Source organism: Myotis lucifugus, unplaced genomic scaffold, assembly GCF_000147115.1.
Source record: "Myotis lucifugus unplaced genomic scaffold, Myoluc2.0 scaffold_61, whole genome shotgun sequence".
NCBI lineage: Eukaryota > Metazoa > Chordata > Mammalia > Chiroptera > Vespertilionidae > Myotis > Myotis lucifugus.
This window is the reverse complement of record NW_005871109.1, coordinates 772,250-790,738: the sequence shown is the minus strand read 5'-3', so window position 1 is coordinate 790,738 and position 18,489 is coordinate 772,250. Positions and strand designations below refer to the sequence as shown.

General features: G+C 38.6%; 1 protein-coding gene across 4 annotated transcripts in view; it reads right to left on the bottom strand.

Annotated features, from left to right (window-relative positions):
* Positions 1-1,851: 1,851 nt before the first annotated feature.
* RRAS2 (RAS related 2) overlaps positions 1,852-18,489 on the bottom strand; it is a 36,835-nt gene continuing 20,197 nt past the window's right edge. For 3 of the 4 annotated variants that reach the window (XM_014456576.1, XM_014456578.2, XM_023754510.1), the window contains exons 3-6: positions 17,034-17,136; positions 16,688-16,796; positions 5,720-5,838; positions 1,852-3,351 (exon numbers count right to left, since the gene is read on the bottom strand). In XM_014456576.1, coding sequence (XP_014312062.1) covers positions 3,264-3,351; positions 5,720-5,838; positions 16,688-16,796; positions 17,034-17,136 — 419 coding nt within the window. In that variant the 3' untranslated portion in view covers positions 1,852-3,263. The remainder of the gene's footprint in view (positions 3,352-5,719; positions 5,839-16,687; positions 16,797-17,033; positions 17,137-18,489) is intronic. The other variant, XR_002829495.1, reaches the window with a different exon arrangement.

The following is an 18,489-nucleotide window of genomic DNA, read 5'->3' as shown; positions in this document are numbered from 1 at the left end:
AGAGAGCTACACAGAAATGCATAGAGTCCATGAGTCTTTGCTGAATATTAAAATATACATGTATAGAGTGAAACTCCAGTCAGCTGGACAAAAAATGGCCCAGGAACTGTGAATAGAATGGTCCCCAGAGTTCACATGGGGCTGAGAATTCAGTTCCCACTGGCCACACTAATTACTCAGTGCATTCAGTAGAGACCCCAAATGGGCCACACCTATTAGTGGAACTAAACTACCCTGGGAAAAAGCTACTTGAGATGGCATGAAGCTTAAAAACAAGCCTTAAAAGGATCAAACAGAACTGCAAGTCAATAACCGACTGCCAGAACAAAGGCCCAACAAAATCTAGGCATCCAACAACATAAAATATACACTGTCCAGCATTCAATCAAAATTTAGTAGACATGCAAAAAAGCAAGGAAATGTGACCCATAACTAGAGAAAAATCAGTCAATAGAACAGATGCAAAAATTGTAGAGATGATAGATAGGATCAGCTATTTATAACTATGTTCAAATATTCAAAGCAGCAAGAGAAAGTTATTTTAGTGACTGTTTTCTCAAATCTCTCAAGGATACACAGCTAGTACCATTCTAGATGCACAGAAGTGAATGTATTACATGCAACAGTTAAGGCATTAGACTCAATTCTGGGAACCAAATTGAGAGAGGCTGGGTAAGAGAAATACATAAACATAATGAGGAGAGAAACAGAAGATAGAAAAAAGAACGAAACAGCCCTGGCTGGTGTAGTTCAGTGGGTTGGGCATCACCCCGCACACCAGAGGTTGCTGTGGTTTGATTCCAGTAAGACACATGCCCGATTGCAGGCTTGAACCTGGTAGGGGGTGTGCAGGAGGCAGCCGACTAATGTTGTACTCTTGCATCGAGATATATAATCTCCCTCTCTCTATTGAAAAATCAATAATCTATTCTTTAAAAAAAAAAAAAGCCTGGCCAGTGTTGCTCAGTGGTTAAGCATTTGACCTATGAACCAGGAGGTCATGATTCGATCCCTGGTCAGAGCACATACCTGGGGATGTGGGCTTAATCCCCAGTAGGGGTCATGCAGGAGGCAGCCAATCAATGATTCTCTCTCATCATTGTTGTTTCTCTCTCTCTCTCTCCCTCTTCCTTCCTCTCTGAAATCAATAAAAATATACATTTTTTTAAAAAAAGAACCAAACAGAACTTCTAGATAAGAAAAAAAAGAGAATAAAATGAAAAATTCATTGGATGGGATTAATAGCAAACTAAACATTTGCAGAAAGGGTTAGGGAACTTCAAGATGTAGCAATAACATTTATCCCAAGTGAAACACAGAGAAAAAAAGTAGTAAACTGAGATAACAAAACTTAATTTCCAGGCTGCTTTGCTACAAATCATCTATTCAGAATAAAATGCAAGGATTCCCATTAAGTCTGCATATTACGTAGACAGTCTCTTGCTATCTGAAGTTACCCATGATAAATAAAAACTTTCCCAACTGAAAGTGCTGACAAGAGTAAATGTGGTATCTTACTGGGTAATAATTTTAATTAACATTCAAATAAATGCATGTACTTTCGCTTCAGTGTTTGAAGCTTCATCCTCAGATGTATTCCTCTCTCCCGTACAGTTGAGGTCTCTGTCAGGGGCACGTCACAGAGAAAGTTTAAAAAACACTGACTTAGGAACTACTCAAGAAACCCTCAGAACAAGCCATTTCACTTCAAGTTCACCTACTAAATGACTGATATTGACTTTTAGATTCAAACCCTAAAGGCACTGTTGGGAAAAGGCTTCGAGCTACTAAAGTAAGTTTCCTCGTTCACTCCTTCAAGAAACCACCGAAATAACAAGTCATCAAGCGACATCTTGTGATAACAGATCAATTTTAATTCCAGCACCTGAATCTATACAAGGGAACGAATTATAAACCTCCTGGGACTGTTGTACACATTCAATAAAGTGACAACTGTGCAATACCACTTAGTATCTCAAAATCAGGAACAGACTTTTGAATTGTTTAAACACAATCCACAGAATTAAAAATGAAATCAGAAGCCATCCACGTTACGGTAATTGTCAATTTATAGGTTTACAGGTACTACCGGATACACGGTCAATGTCTAGCGGGACGTTGAGGGCGATTTCAGATCCTCCTCTTGTTGTACTCTGCTGGGCAGGTTTCTCGCGTAGCTACGTGACTGGCCAAAGATTGCCACAACCAGGACCAGAAGAGCAGGTCAAGTTCCACCACAGTTCCTGTAGTTGTCACTTTTTTTTTCTTTGTCAGTTAAAAGTGAACAGTGAGAATTAAATACTTATCTTTACATATGCACAAGGTATGCTGTGAAAGCATAGTTGCTTACAAACATATAAAAATACTTGTTAACTAGTTTGATAAGAAAATAATGTATAAAAGTATATAGCAAAAACATTAATCATCTCTGACCCTGGAAAGATCAATTCCATATTTTATATTACAAACAAAAACAGTTTTAGTTTTTTTTGAACCCCCTTATCCAGAAATACTTACAAAGGAAGACAGACATAAATTCTTTATTTTTACTCTGAACATGGTTGTGAAAAGAGTGAAATTAGGAAACCAAGACCACTGAAATGCCTAAGTCCAGAATCAGTTCAAATATTTGGCCACACAGAATATTATCACCTTTAAGAGCAGGAGTAATAATAAAGGCTTTTAAAGCAGTTTTTAATTTATAAATACAATAGGCATTTTGGTCTTTTGGCCACTGGAAAACAAAGGCTGTAACATCAGTAAAGGTCTGAGATGTCTCACTTTTGAGGATTCAATTCAGTGTATTTAAGGTAACTAAAGGTGACATAAAAAGTTTTATAGATAGGCAAAAATTCACATTTAAAAAAAACTCCCTATGTTTCTATTTAGGTTAACAGTAGGCAATATGATTCCAGAAGTTAAAAGTTATTTCAAAACCTATGATTTCAGCTTGGCAAACAGCTTAGGTTCCAAATCTGATTCATCCCTATTAAAATGTAAGCCCTTAAAAAAGAATGTGTCTGTTTACACAGTTATCTCTTTTGAAATAATCAGACAACTTTTGAAGCAGCCTTAGTGTTTCCTTTCCATCTGTCTTGAAACGACGATGGGGTCAGCCTCACGGAAAGGGTCAGCCAACTTCTTGGTCAGAGGCCACCACCGTGATCACTTGCCTAAGGCTAGAAAGGTATCGACGTGACGTCACCGTACGGAGAGAAGGTGAGGGCTTTCCTGGCAGTTGGTAGCTGTAACTCAAGGGATTCTTAGAAAATGACACAATGGCAGCCTTTCTTGTCTTTTTCTTTCCGCGTTGGTTCTGGTGAAGGAGGACATTCCTGCTCCTGAAATTTCCTGTAAGACAGAAAAATCTACGTATAAATCTACAAAATCTACATATGCCTTCTTGGTAATATACTATTACAAATGCAGGTTATTTTTGGATAAATCCAGTGTATGTGCATATGCTTTTCAATGCTAAATTTCACCTAGGGCAGTGGTCAGCAAACTGCGGCTCGCGAGCCACAGTTTGCCAACCACTGACCTAGGGAATCAATGCAAAACTTGGGGAGAGGAGTGCCCACAAGTGCTTTAGCACCAGCATAACAGGCTGTCCAAGCTTCTTCATTAATGGGTGAGATGCTGAAGCGCCTCTAAATTCTCTTCCCAATTTAAAGTTCCATGACTCTAAGGCATACTTAAAAATAAGCATGCATCACTACAGCACAATATTAAATTACCCTTATGAGGTATTTATCCATGTTCTTTTTTTTTTTAAATTGATTTCAGAGAGGAAGGGAGAGGGAGAGAGAGATAGAAACATCAATGATGAGAATCACTGATCAGCTGCCTCCTGGACGCACCCCCTACTGGGGATCAAGCCTGCAACTCAGGCATGTGCCCTTGACTGGAATCTAACCTGGGACCTTTCATTCAGTCCACCGAGCAAACCAGCTAGGGCTATCCATGCTCTTATCCATATCCTACCACCTACTAGCTACAAGTCAGTACTAAACAAGTTAGTTGACCTCTCTGAACCTCCATGTTTTAGAAGGGAATAATAAAAACCCACCTTTTACAGTTGCTATGAGGCTTTAAGAAGATCGTGTTATGTTTACCTATTGTTTTACTCCTCACCCAAGGCTATTTTTTCATTGATTTTTAAAGAGTGGAAGGGTGGGGAAGAGACAGAGAGAGAAACATCAATGTGAGAGCGATACATCGATTGGCTGCCTCCTGTACGCACCCCAACTGGGGCCAGGGATTGAGCCTGCAACTGAGGTATGTGCCCTTGACCAGAATTGAACCCAAGACCTTTCAGTCCAAGGGCTGACACTCTAACCATTGAGCAAAACCAGTTAGGCCTGTGTAGTGTTTATACGCCTAACAATACCTAGCATTAGAAAGCCTGCCCTACCTTCTCCTCACTCCTGAGGGATGGATGGATATAAACAGATTCTGAGAATCAAATCCAAAGACAAAATATTTCAAAAAGGCAGTAAAAATTATTTTAAGAAGGACTAGTTCATCTCTGTGTATGTTACAATACACATGACATAAAATTTACATCTTATCCATTTTTAAGTGTCCAGTTCAGTGGCATTTAAAAATATTCATGTTATATAACTATCACCACCATCCATCTCCAGAACTCTTTCCTCTCGCAAATCTAGACTCTGTATTCATTAAAAAGTAACAGGCCTCAGATTTTTAACAAACTAGTAAAAAATATATAATCTTTACCTCACCGACCACCCTCCACAGAGAACGCTCAGGCAAGGGCTAAAAATTATAAGAAGTTCAGAGGTCACGTCAGCTTACGAGTAGATACACAATTAACATGAGCCTACTCCACAGACCTGTCAAACTATCTAACTAGCAGAGAACCCAGTAGATCTAGAGAGCAGGGAGTATGCTAGGGGCTAGGCATAGACTCAAAATAACCAAATCAAACCCTGCTCAAGGAAGCACCCTAATCTCTTCGCACAAACATACAGAAACTCCAGTGGACTTCACCCATCACCACAAGCTTCCTGGAACCCATTAACACTTTCTGAACCACAGGGGCCTCCTAGGCCAGCTAACAGAAAGACTCTTTGTAGTCTGGATTACACTCCATGACCCATGGGGACGCTCAGTATCTACCACTCGATTACTCTTCGCTGGGAGGAGCTGGGCAAGAAGCAAAGCTAAGAGCACAGTCTGGACTCAGAACTGTGGATTCAAGTCCCCATTTAATATGCCCAAGCTTTGGACAAGTTAGTTAACTTCTCTGTACCTGTCTCCCCATCGGAAAGTGGGGATAAATGAAAGTATCTGACTTACTGGGTTATGGTGAGGATTAAATGTAATAATACACGTAAAGCACTTAGCCCAGCATCTGCCAGAAACTACCCTTAAACATCAGCTGCCGTCATCGCTATCCTCACACCACCACCTTTGGAAATTGCATAGATTCTTTTCAAAACTCCTATGTGGACTCTCCACTTCAATTTAATTAAAGTAGGGTTTATATGCAGGAGGTACCTAGAATATAAAATGTACTTAATTAAAAATTTTAACACATGTATTAATCCCCAAATCAGAATCATTTCTACATATAATTTCCTTTCTTACTGAAAAACATTTAATGGTCCCCCTGTTAATGGTTTTGAAAAGCACGGTGTGATTACCTGTCAAATCCAATAAATTAAAACAAATTTCTAGAATGTACTTTGCTTACCTTATAACCCGGACAAGTTCATGGAAAGCTTGATCTACATTCATCCTAATCTTTGCAGATGCCTCCATATAAGTCACCTTCAGTTGCCGTGCTAACTGCTGTCCTTCTTCCTGTGTTACCTGAAATTCCAAGAGTAGTGTGTGAGGTACTGTATTAACAGTGACATCTGCTCCATCTAACCCTCAGCCACGGTTGCACTGTTAATACACCCAGAGGACAAGCTGGTCTATCACAAAAGGACTTAACAGTTCAGCACACACTGAAGCCCAGCTCTGCCGAACTCAGGAGCGCACACCTGTGACAGGAGCACGACTTCAGTCTAGAGGTTACCAAAAAGTATTAAACACAACAGTGATAAATCTGGGAAGGTAAAGGTCAAGATGCTATGAGAATCTGTAACCCTGTCCGGCTGGTCAGGGAAAGCTTCCCTGAGGAAGTGATATTTAAACTAAGAACTAAATAAAGAATATGGAGCTAGCTGGGGGTGGGGTGAGGAGGTATCCCTGACAAAGGAAATGGCACGGTGAGCAAGGGCCACAGTGGGGAATGTGCTTTCCAAGTTCCGGGAACTGAAAGAAGCCTAGAATGGCTGGGTACAGCAAACCAAGAAAGAAAACGACAAGAGGTGAGAGATGGGGAGGAGGACAAGCCTCAGGAGGCTTGGGGTCTTTTTCACTTCTGCACTTCCCAGTACCCGGTACATAGGAGATGCTCCACAAATATGTGGAAAAAATGAACAATAAATAGGACCACGAGCCTTTACAATGCCTTTCTTACATTAAGAGGCAAAGGAAGACAGGCAGGGAAGGGTGCCATGCCAGAGCTGATGACAGAAAACGGTAGACCGGAATAAGAACACATTAACTGAACTAAGTAGATACCCTATATATTTAAAATGTAAAAGGTCAGAATAGTGACATTTGCCTAAAATTATTAAACCATATTACATTTACATTTACGTAGTGGGGCTGAAAGGTATGTTTTTGAAAAAAGACTTTATTGCTGTCATTATCACAAAAGTAAACACTTGCAAAAAAGTTAGAAAAAAGGTATGGGAAAACAGAAAAGGAAGATTAGGAGCCTGTCACCCATAGAGAAGCACATTCTTCTGGTTTTTCAATGATATACCTTTTTCTCTACAAAAATAAGATCATAACTTCTGTGTATTTGTGTTACACCCTGGAAACACGCTAAACTCATTTATCTAGGTGTTCTTTGGTAATAGCCTTTCTACATAAACAGCTTATGTCATTTGCTAATAAAAAGTTTTATTGCTTCCTTTCTGACGTGGATGCCTTTTCTTTTTTCTTGCCTTAGCTCACTGCCTAGAACCGCCAGGACAATGATATCAGTGGTGTGAGGGGTACTTTCGACTTGTTTCTGATCGTAGTGACAAAGCATTTGGTCTTTCACCTTTACGTGTGCTGTTTGTTGCAGGTAGGGTTTTATGTACCTATAACAGCAGAAATTTCAGCATCCCTTTCTCAATAACTGAGCAAGAAGAAAGAAAATCAGTAGTGACACAGACGGCCTGAACCACACTATCAAACACCTTATGCTAATTGACATGAGATGTCCTTCGTCATCAGGCTAACCAAGGTCCTCACTATTCCATTTGCAAAGTGTTTTCATCAGGAATGGATGTTGGATTTTGTCAAATGTTCTTTTTTTCTGTGTCTATTGAGATCATATGATTTTTTCCTTTTCCCTTTTTTAGTTTGTTGATATGGTGAATTATATGAATTCATTTCCACATGTTAAACCAATACTGCATTCCCCACTTAAGGGATGATGCACTGTCCTTTCCATATATTGTTGAATTCTATTTGTTAAAAATCTGTTTTACATCTCTGTTCATGAGAGATGTTGGATTGTAGTTTTCTTACACCTTTGTCTGGTTTTAGTATCAGAACAATGCTGCTTCATATGATGAGTGGGACAGAATTCTCTCTTCTTCAATTTTCTGGAACAGTTTCAGCAAAATTGTTTCTATATAATTCACTAAAGATCCCATCTAGGTTTGTGGTTTTGTTTGAGGGAAAGTTCTTACAACAAATTAAATTTATTTTATCGATACAGTACTGTTCAGGTTGAGTGAGCTTTGGTAATTTGCACCTTCCAAGGAATATGTCTATTTCATCTAACATGTATAGTTATTAGTTTATTAGTATAAAGTTGTTTATAGTATTTCTTCATTATTTCTTAAATATTTATATATTTATAAGATCTGAAGTGATGGTATCTTTCCCATTACTGATGTTGGTAACTGTGTCTTCTCTCCTTTTTACCATTCTAGCCAGATTTGTCACTGACCTTCTAAAAATCAGTCTGGGTTTTTTCCCCTGTGTTTTCTATTTTCCATTTCATTGCTTTCCATTCTTCTGATTAGTATGGCTTTAACTTACTCTTTTTCTTTTAGTTTTTAAGGTGGAAGTCATTTCACTGAGACCTTTCTTTCCTAATAAAAGCATTTAGTCCTATAAACTTCTTTATATACTTCTTCAGTAGCTCCCATAAATTTTGATATGTTGTTTTAATTTTCGTTCAGTTTATAATGCTTTGTAATTTCCCTTTGGGTGTTTTTTGTTTTTTTTTATCAAGGACTTGAAGTATGTAGTTTCCCCATATTTGGAGATTACTTAGATTTCCTTTTTATTGATTTCCAATTTAATTCCACTATGGAATTAAAACAAAATATATGCTGTCTCATTAGAATCCCTTTAAATTTATTGAGATTTGTTCTGTGATCCACTCACATTTCAAAAGATGTGCATTCTGCTATTGTTAGGTGAAGTGTTCATTAAATGTCATTAAGGATAAGTTGTTTGATAGTGTTGTTCAAGCCACCTATATATCTCACTATTGATTTTCTTTCTGCTTGCTCGGCCAACTAGTGAGAGAGGGGTGCTGAAATTTCTGACTCTTAGTATAAATATGTCCATTTCTCTTTGTAGTTCTTTCAATTTTTGCTTCAAGAATTTTGAAGCTGCTATCAGGTACATGAATATTTAGGATTGTTATGTTCTCTTGATGAATTAACCTCTTTATCATTATGACACAATCCTCTTTATTCCTGGTAATATTATTTGCTATGAAATCTACTTTGATATTTATAGAGCCATTTCAACTGTGTGTTTTTTTATGTTTTTATTGATTTTTTAGAGAGAAGGGAGAGGGAGAGAGAGAGAAAAAGAGAGAGAAACATCGATCAGCTACTTCCTGCACGCACCCCAACCAACCAGGGAACAAACCTACAACTCATACATATGCCCTGACCAGGAATTAAACTGGCGACTTTTTGGTGCACAGGACGATGCTCAACCAACTGAGCCACACTGACCAGCGCCAACTGTTTTTTCATTAGTGTTACAATGGTATATTTTAGCCCAACCTTTTATTTTTAACCTATTTGTGTCTTCACATTTAAAGTAGATTTCTGGTAGGGTCTTGCTTTGTTTATCCAATCTGACAATATCTGCCTTTCAATTGAGGTGTTCACACTATTTACATTTAATGTTACTGTTGATATAGTTGAATCACCTTGAAATTTGTTTCCTGTCCATCCTATTTGTTCTTTGTCCTACTTTTCCTTTTTCTGCCTTGTTGTGGATTAACTGTGTTTTTTTAATGATTCCATATTATTTCCTATGTTGATTAATGAACTGCATACTTATTATGTTATTTTAATGATTGCTTTAGAGTTTATAATACACATTTTCACTCATCGCAATCTAATTCAAATGACATTGTACCACTTCATGTATAGTTTAAGAATCTTATTACAAAATGAGTATGTTTCTCCTTTCTGCCTTTTTTTAATTACCTTTTACCTCACAATACATTGCTATTATTCTTGCTTTGAACATTCAATTGTTTTAGAGATTTAAATAACAAAAGTAATTTACATTTGTCCACATAATTACCATTTTTGGTGCTCTTCATTTCTTTGTATAGATCCAGATTTCCATTTGGTGTAATTTCTCTTCTTTTATTTTTCTTATAATACAGGTCTGCTGGTAATGAATTCTTTCACTTTTTGTATACCTGGGAAAAGTCTTTTTTTCCACCTTCATTTTTGAAATGAATGTTTAGTGGGTATTGAATTCTAGGCAACAGTTTTTTCTTTCAGTACTTCGAAGATGTTGGGTCACTCCAGTCTGGTTTGCATTGTTTCCCATGAGAAACTATGACGACTGGTCGCATCTTTATCTTCACTCCTCTTGTCATTTTTCAGATTCTCTCTTTATCTCGAGTTTTAAACAATTTCATGATAATATGCCTTATTGTCATTTTCTTCATACTTCTTGTACTCACGGTTTGCTGAGCTTCTTAGATATACAAGTTTATGGTTTTCATCAAACTTAAAAATTTGTCATCCTTTATTTTTGCTGTTAATCTCAGACATTGTAGATCTAATTTCTGGGAGTTCTATTTTGATCTTTATACATCTTCATGTCTATAGTTAACATATTCAGTCTTTTCTCTAGCTCCTTTAATATAGGAATATGTTTTAATGTCTGTGTTCACTAATTATGTTATCTGTGTCATTTCTGGGTCTGTTTCTATTCACTATTTTTTTTTCCTATTATGAGTCATATTTTCCTGCTTCTTTACATGCCTAGTAATTTTTGAGTGAATGGTTGGGTACTGGACTTTGACCTACTAAGTTCTGGATAGTTTGTATTCCTATAAATGTTTTGAGCCTTCTTTTGAGATTCAGTTATTTGGGAAGTTTGATCCTTTTTGTTATACAGTGCCAGAACAGCATTTAGTCTAGGGCTAATTCTGCCCCACTAGTGAAACAAAACACCATTCAATACTCCAAGAATTATGAGGTTTTCCACTCAGACCAATCAGATTATGAATTATTTCTGACCCTATCTGAGCTCAAGGCATTGTTCTCTCTAATCTTTTCAGGTAGTTTGTTCTCCCAATTTAATAAATTCCATTCCCCAAATTCAGCAACCTCAATGAAATACCATTAGGTTATTATTACATTAATGCATATACATCTAACAAGTACTTCATAACACTTTATACCCTGTTGTGTTCCAAAAGGGTGGCAGGCAGGTTTCAAGTTTATGTAATTTTTAAATTTACCCTTCCTCTCTTCAAAATAGCATATGCACCATAAGACCTATGGTTTTGAAATATAAACCAATCTGATTTAGCAATCAATTAACAAGTAAGGAAACCAAGTAAGAAAGTTTCATGAAGCCAAGAATTTAGAAAACATATATTTTTTAAATGTCCTTTAAAAATAAATTGACATGGTAAATTCCTTCCTATAAAAATATCCTCATGTTGTCACAAATTCTGTTCCTTCTCTCTGGAAGAGACCTCCCAACTCTATACTCTTAATTTGTTTCTTACTAATACTTTAAGACTGAAACAATCAGCAATTTCTCCTTAGTGTGGATGTTGTTTTAGAAGAGCCTGCCAGGACTCCCGTCACACCCTGCCGTGGCTGTGCTAAGGTTAACACACTACACTACACTGTAATTTTTGGTTTAGGTTTCTTGTTCTTCTGCTATTATCTCGTCTCCTGACATTGTGTTCTTTGTAGCTAGGGAATAAGGAATACTTGTCTTTGTAAATCAAGAGCCTAGAAGAGGGCAAAGTAGTTAACTAAATAAACATATGTTAGTGAATATGACCAATCAAGTAACTACACCTTGAAATAAAAGATGATATAGGGCCCTGACCGGTTTGGCAGTGGATAGAGCGTCGGCCTGTGGACTGAAGGGTCCCTGGTTCGATTCCAGTCAAGGGCATGTACCTTGGTTGCAGGCACATCCCCAGTGGGGGGTGCGCAGGAGGCAACTGATCGATGTTTCTCTCTCATCGATGTTTCTAACTCTCTATCCCTCTCCCTTCCTCTCTGGAAAAAATCAATAAAATATATATATTTTTTAAAAAGATGATATAGGGAGAAAAGTAAAAATAAATATTTGAGACAAGTTCATCTCAACAACTTCCTTTATTAATAGAAATTTGACTGGGGAAGGAAAATATGTGTCCTTAAGAATTTTCTATTTGTCTTTCCGCTCAATTATTCTTCAAAAAGGTAGTTTGCCTTATTCCCCCTGCATAATGTAATTCAGCTAGTGGGGAACAGCAAATGACCTGTCTTTATAGACAGTAAGAAAATTAACAAATTAATGGTCTAGATGATAAAACAATCCCACTGCTAAGACTGTGTATGTGCTTAATTTATTTATTTTTAAAGCATGGTCTCACACCACTGTCTTCCAGGAATTAAGGTCAGCAAAGTTTGTACAACCATATTTCTGCTCAAGAACTCTCTAACCACATATAAAGTTGATGTCGAGCTCACGGGTGTAGCCTAATTTTAACTGAGTGGAAATAGCATTGCTACCACCAACACAAAGAAAATGAACATCACGTGGAACAAAGCGAAGCCACAGCACTGCGAAGCCAGAAATTGACAGAAGCTTGAAGACTCACAAACAAGGCTTTCTTAGAGGTTCCTCAGAGAGTTTTATAAAGATGCCAAATACTCAGCCTTATCCCCTGGATATTCTGATTTGGTAGGTCTGAGGCCTATCTAGAAATGTTTTGTTTTAAACAACTGAAGTGAATCTGCTGCAACAAATTCACTGATCTACATTTAGAAACCTCCAGGGAGACTATTCCAAGGCACAATGTATAGTAGCAGAAATCTACAATATTATGAACTTATGTAATATTACATATTTCCAAAGAGAGAAGACCAAATTGGGAATGATGAGAGCAACTTTATTAAAACAAACTGGGCTTAAATGGAACAGACCACAGCACTTGTAATACTTATTTCGGGATGTGTGTAGTTAATGAATAACCTAAGTTTACAGAAGCAAAACTTGTTTTTCAAACCTATTATGTAGAAAGAGTCATTACATTAATACCACATCTTGATTCGTTGATGCCGATTCATTCATTCAGCAAATATTTACTGAGTGCATCTTTGTTCTATGTGCTAAGGATAAAGCATGAACAAAACCAACAGGTGGAAACTGAGAGGCCCTCGGTGCACGTACTTCAAGTCAACAGTTGACAAACCTTTGAGATGCAGTCAAGGCACGAACAGGTAAGGCTAGACGACCCTTGCTCTACTGTTAGAGGGGGATGAGTTCTTTGTCCTGGGAGGCGGCAGGGGCACACTGTGGTCCAGGTACTGACAAACAGGAGGAGTTAGCACATTTAGGTAGCTATTATTATAAGTGTAATGAGTTCCTTTATTGTTGTTTTTATATATATATATTTATTTTAATTTTGTTATTTATTTTTTGAGAGAGAGAGGAAGGGTGAGGGAGAGAAACAATCGGCAGCCTCCTGCACGCCCCTCACTGGGAGTTGACGTGGGCCACTAGCAATTAAACACCTAACGAAGTGGAAAGAAAGGGACAAGCTAAGGCAAGTCAGGGAGGAAAAGGGGGCTAACGACAGTGCATTCTAGACAGAGCTGTCTGAAGGACAAGGAACTTGAAATCGTAGGTTCGTAAAGTCCACAGCCCGAGACCACACACTGCTGTATTAAGTTTCAGCATCAGTGTGCTGTCATACTTACCTACTCTTACATTTTAGCACGAGCAAGCCAATCAGTTACCTATGTGTTCTCCCTGAACTTTTGGTAGGATAAACAAAATGATCAATGCATCTCTAAGGGATCAGGTATGTGGTAATGCTAAATAACCATTCAAATTCTATAAATCTCTTTCTATAAACTTCAGTGATTTTGTTTTTTCCTACTGCTCTGTTGTCAGTGTCTGGAAAAAGAGTTCAATAAATTTTGAATAGATGAAAGAACAAGTCTACGGAGATACGAAGCCAAAGGAAGCAGGCGAAGCTGCTTCTGGCTAATCTCCCCTCCCTCATGGGTTTAGTCTCAGGGGCCAGTGGCAGGAAGCCCAAGGCTGAGCACACACTCAGAGAACATGGGGAACTGGCATTTGCTATCAAAGAGAAAATAGGCTAGAAGCTAGAGAAAGTCCAAAAGATCGTGTCTAAGACAAAGGCAAAGATGAATGAGCTAGGTCAACAACTATGAGCAAGTCTGACTGGTTACTAAGAACCTGGAGATGACCAAAATGTAAGCATTTCTAAAAGGGGGCGGGGGGTGGGGGGGTGGAGAGAGTTCCTATGGCCTGTCCGGGCTCAGACAGTAGAGCAATTAAGGGTGCCAAGACATTACAGAACATCACCTTTAATTTTGAAGAGATTTTAAAAAGGTAACATTTCAATTTCAAATGTAGTTGAGTATGGCCCTCAAGGCTGGGAGGCACGTTTGTCCTTGTACATCCCTGGGCCCTAAGACACCCTAGAAAGATAAGGTGGGGAGGAGCCAACAAAGGCCACTGCAGAGGAGAGGAGAAGGGGAGGGAATGGTGTCTCAGAGCTAAGTAAACAGTGTTTCAAAGAGGAGAATGTGAGCAACTGTGTCAAATGTCACTGACATCTGCGTAAGTGGTGACCTTGACTGGGGCACTGCATGCCAGAAGTCAGCGCCAGCAAGAATGGCAGGAAAGAAAGCAGAGGGAGCAAGTGTACAATGCTTTTAAGGAGTTTTGCTATGGGGTGGAGCAGCAAAAAAGTACCTGGAGAGAAATGTCAGATTGAGAACAAGTATTTGCTATCATTCCTTTTTGTTTTAAAGACTGTAGCATGTTGTATGCTAATGGGAATGACCACGCAGGAGAGAAATGCAGCAACTCAAATGAAACAATCACTGGGGCGGTGCCCACGAGCTGGTGAGAAGGAACAGGACCCAGTGCTACAGGAGGGGCTGGTCAGACAGAGGTGAAGGGTTTATCCATGTAAGTGGGGGAAGGAAGAATTGGTGGGATACATGTGCACTGAGGTTAGTTCATGTGGAGATCGGACATGTAGAAACTTCTCAGTGAAACAGAAAAATATCACTCATACAAACTGAGAGGAAGGGGAAGAAAGTGTTGTAAGTTTAAGAATGAGAAAGTAGATATCAAGCTATATTACCAAGCCACGATTCTCAAAACTGCCTGGTACTGGCACAAGAACAGACATATAGACGAATGGAACAGAACAGAGAACCCAGAAATCAACCCAAGCCATTATACTCAATTAATATTTGACAAAGGAGGCAAGAGCATACAATGGAGTCAAGACAGCCTCTTCAATAAATGGTGTTGGGAAAATTGGACAGATACATGCAAAAAAATGAAACTAGACCACCAACTTACACCATATACAAAAATAAAATCAAAATGAATAAAGGACTTAAATGTAAGACGGGAAACCATAAAAATCTTAGAGGAATCCACAGGCAGCAAAATTTCAGGCATATGCCGAAGCAATATCTTCACCAATACAGCTCCTAGGGCAATGGAAACTAAAGAGAAAATAAACAAATGGGACTACATCCAAATAAAAAGCTTCTGCACAGCAAAAGAAACCATCAACAAAACAACAAGAACGCCCACTGCATGGGAGAACATATTTGCTAATGTTATGTCTGATAAGGGTTTAATCTCCAACATTTACGGGGAACTCATACAACTTAACAAAAGGAAGATAAACAATCCAATCAAAAAATGGGCAATGGACCTAAATAGATACTTTTTGAAAGAGGACATACAGAAGGCCAAGAGACATATGAAAACATGCTAAAACATGCTCAAAGTCACTAAACATCCAAGAGATGCAAATCAAAACAACAATGAGGTACCATCTCACACCTGTCAGAATAACTATCATCAACAAATCAACAAACAACAAGTGCTGGAGAGAATTCGGAGAAAAAGGAACCCTCATGCACTGCTGGTTGGGAATGCAGACTGGTGCAGCCACTGTGGGAGACAGTATGGAGTTTCCTCAAAAAGTTAAAAATGGAACTCCCATTTGACTCAGGGATCCCACTGCTAGGAATATATCCCAAGAAACTAGTGCCCCCAATCAGAAAGGATATATGCACCCCTATGTTCATAGCAGCACCATTTACAATAGCTAAGATTTGGAAACAGCCTAAATACCCATCAGCAGATGAATGGATTAAAAAACTGTGGTATATCTACACAATGGAATACTACACTGCTGTGAAAAGGACGGAACTCCTATCATTTGCAACAGCATAGATGGATCTGGATAGCATTATGCTAAGTGAAATAACTCAGTTTGAGAAAGATAAATATCACCTGATCTCACTCATTTGTGGAATATAATGAACAACATAAACTGATGATCAAAAACAGATCCAGAGACAGGGAAGCATCGATCAGACCATCAAACCTCAGAGGGAAGGCATGGGAGGGTGGGGGTAAGGAGGAGAGATCAACCAAAGGACTTGTATGCATGCATGTAAGCCTAGCCAATGGACACAGACAACAGGGGGGGTGAGGGCATGAGGGCAATGGGGGAATAAGGACACATATGTAATACCTTAATCAATAAAGAAAATTTAAAAAAAAAGAATTAAGTTAGTATAAACCAGCCTGCAACTAAATACTGAAAATATTTTTTTCTTGCTGGTTACTAGTGGTAGAGCTAGCCAATGTGAAAAATTAACAGAAAATTCGGTCATTAACGGGACTTAGAAAAAAAATCAAGTCCTGTCATTTAAATCAAATCCACTCTCTACAAGAAAGTAATTTAGCGCTAATAATGAATAAATTAGGCCTTTGGGGGTAATTTTAAGAATGTCTAACTAAATTAGAGCTTTGGATGTTACCCAAGAAATTATAACATGTGAACTGGAGCTAGTATAAATACTTGTAGGTTTATACAGTCCACTAAAGCTCTGCGCAAAAAAATGTGAAAACTTAATTTCCCCAAATCTACTACCTTTTTATTTCTTACCTATTGTGACTTCTATAAACAGTGTGCTGTGTCAAACAGCACAGTCTTCCTATCATGGCACTTTCAATTGTTGCATTAAATACATCCACTCACTTACATAGAAACAACTGTTTTCCCAAATGCAAAATTCCTTCTCACCTGTCTCTGATGATCCAGATCTGCCTTGTTACCAATTAAAATCATTGGAAACTCATCACGATCCTTTACTCTGAGAATCTGTCTTTGAAACTTATAGATCTCTTCAAAACTAAAAAAAGAAAAACAATTAATTTGGCCAAGGAGCAGCATATGTCCCATGTCCCATTTAATACTCTATTTCTTTTTCTTTCTAAAAACCAGAAAATCCAAATTCAATAAAACAGTGGTCTAGACCCGCGGTCGCCAACCTTTCGGACCTCACGGACCATCAGTGGTCCGTGGACCACCAGTTGGCGACTGCTGGTCTAGACTGAAGAGAGATCTCCATTTTAATATTGGTACAAACCTGCCTCTATCTGTGACTGAAAAGACCAACAGGAAACCCTCGCCGGTTCGCATATACTGTTCTCTCATAGCTCCAAACTCTTCTTGTCCTGCTGTATCTAGAACTAAAGAAAAAACAACAACTGTAACTGTGTCCATGTTTTCAATGTAAAAATTGCCTCCCACAAAGGCAGGTCCAATTAATGTGAGTCCTTCAGAGCATGTCATACTTAGTGTGATAAAGAAACCGTTTGGCTCGGTTCTGGTCAAGGGCATGTACCTTGGTTGCGGGCACATCCCCAGTAGGGAGTGTGCAGGAGGCAGCTGAATAGATGTTTCTAACTCTCTATCCCTCTCCCTCTCCCTTCCTCTCTGTAAAAATCAATAAAATATATTTTTTTAAAAAGAAATGGAATTCTTCTCCTCCTAGTACTTTATTCTCAATATGAAAGACATATATATTCTAATGGCAGCCAGTTTCAGAATTACCTTCATCAGCACAGGTTGATTTTGTAGTTAGAATATATTAGCATACCAATTACAAGGTTAAAAATATCAAATACATCTAGGCAGTTGGAGTCGGATAACCTCTGAATTCATTTGAATGTTTATTTCCTCCATGGAAAGAACTGGAAAAGATACCTATAAATTCAAAAGGAAACTCTGCTTTACACCCCAAATACCATACTTCAAGTGCAGGTGCTAATGTTTCCTTCATCTCTGTGAAAGAAAGGACTGTACTAGTCAAAGGGACAGGGCTTTCTTTTGTGGAGAGGTGAAGTGTTAGGCAAGCAAAAAAAATATTTGCTAAAGCCTCTGTGCTATAAATTCTAAGCAAGTTAACAAATATTGAAGCTCTTCTTTATTTACTTCACTTAGTTTAAGCTTTACCAAAAGGTAGTACAAGAAAAAGAAAATCCTTGGATATTCTAAATTACAATTACAGCTGCCAGAGAGTGAGAGAGACAGTCAGTCTGTGGACCAGGACTGACAAAAGACGGCTCACATTCCAGTGTATCTGCTGGGATTTGGATTAATTTCCAGGTGGCTATTCCCACAATTACCCAAAAGAGAGAACAGCGGGGCGCCACAGAACCCCAGGAGCCCCCACTTCTTTTTTTTTTAAATATATTTTATTTATTTTTTTACAGAGAGGGAGAGAGATAGTTAGAAACATCGATCAGTTGCCTCCTGCATACCCCCCACTGGGGATGTGCCCGCAACCAAGGACTGGGGATGTGCCCGCAACCAAGGCACATGCCCTTGACCAGAATCGAACCTGGGACCCTTCAGGGCCCCACTTCTTATTTACACATGAATTTTCGAATCTGCTGTCCACCACTAACCCACGGGAGCCGACGCCTCTTCCTTGGACTCCTTGGGCCTATCCCAGAACTAGCCCGCTTCACTTTCTCCCATCCCCTTGGTCTATAGGCAATGGAAATCCTTTTCAGAATGACTTACATCTTTCCCCCCCA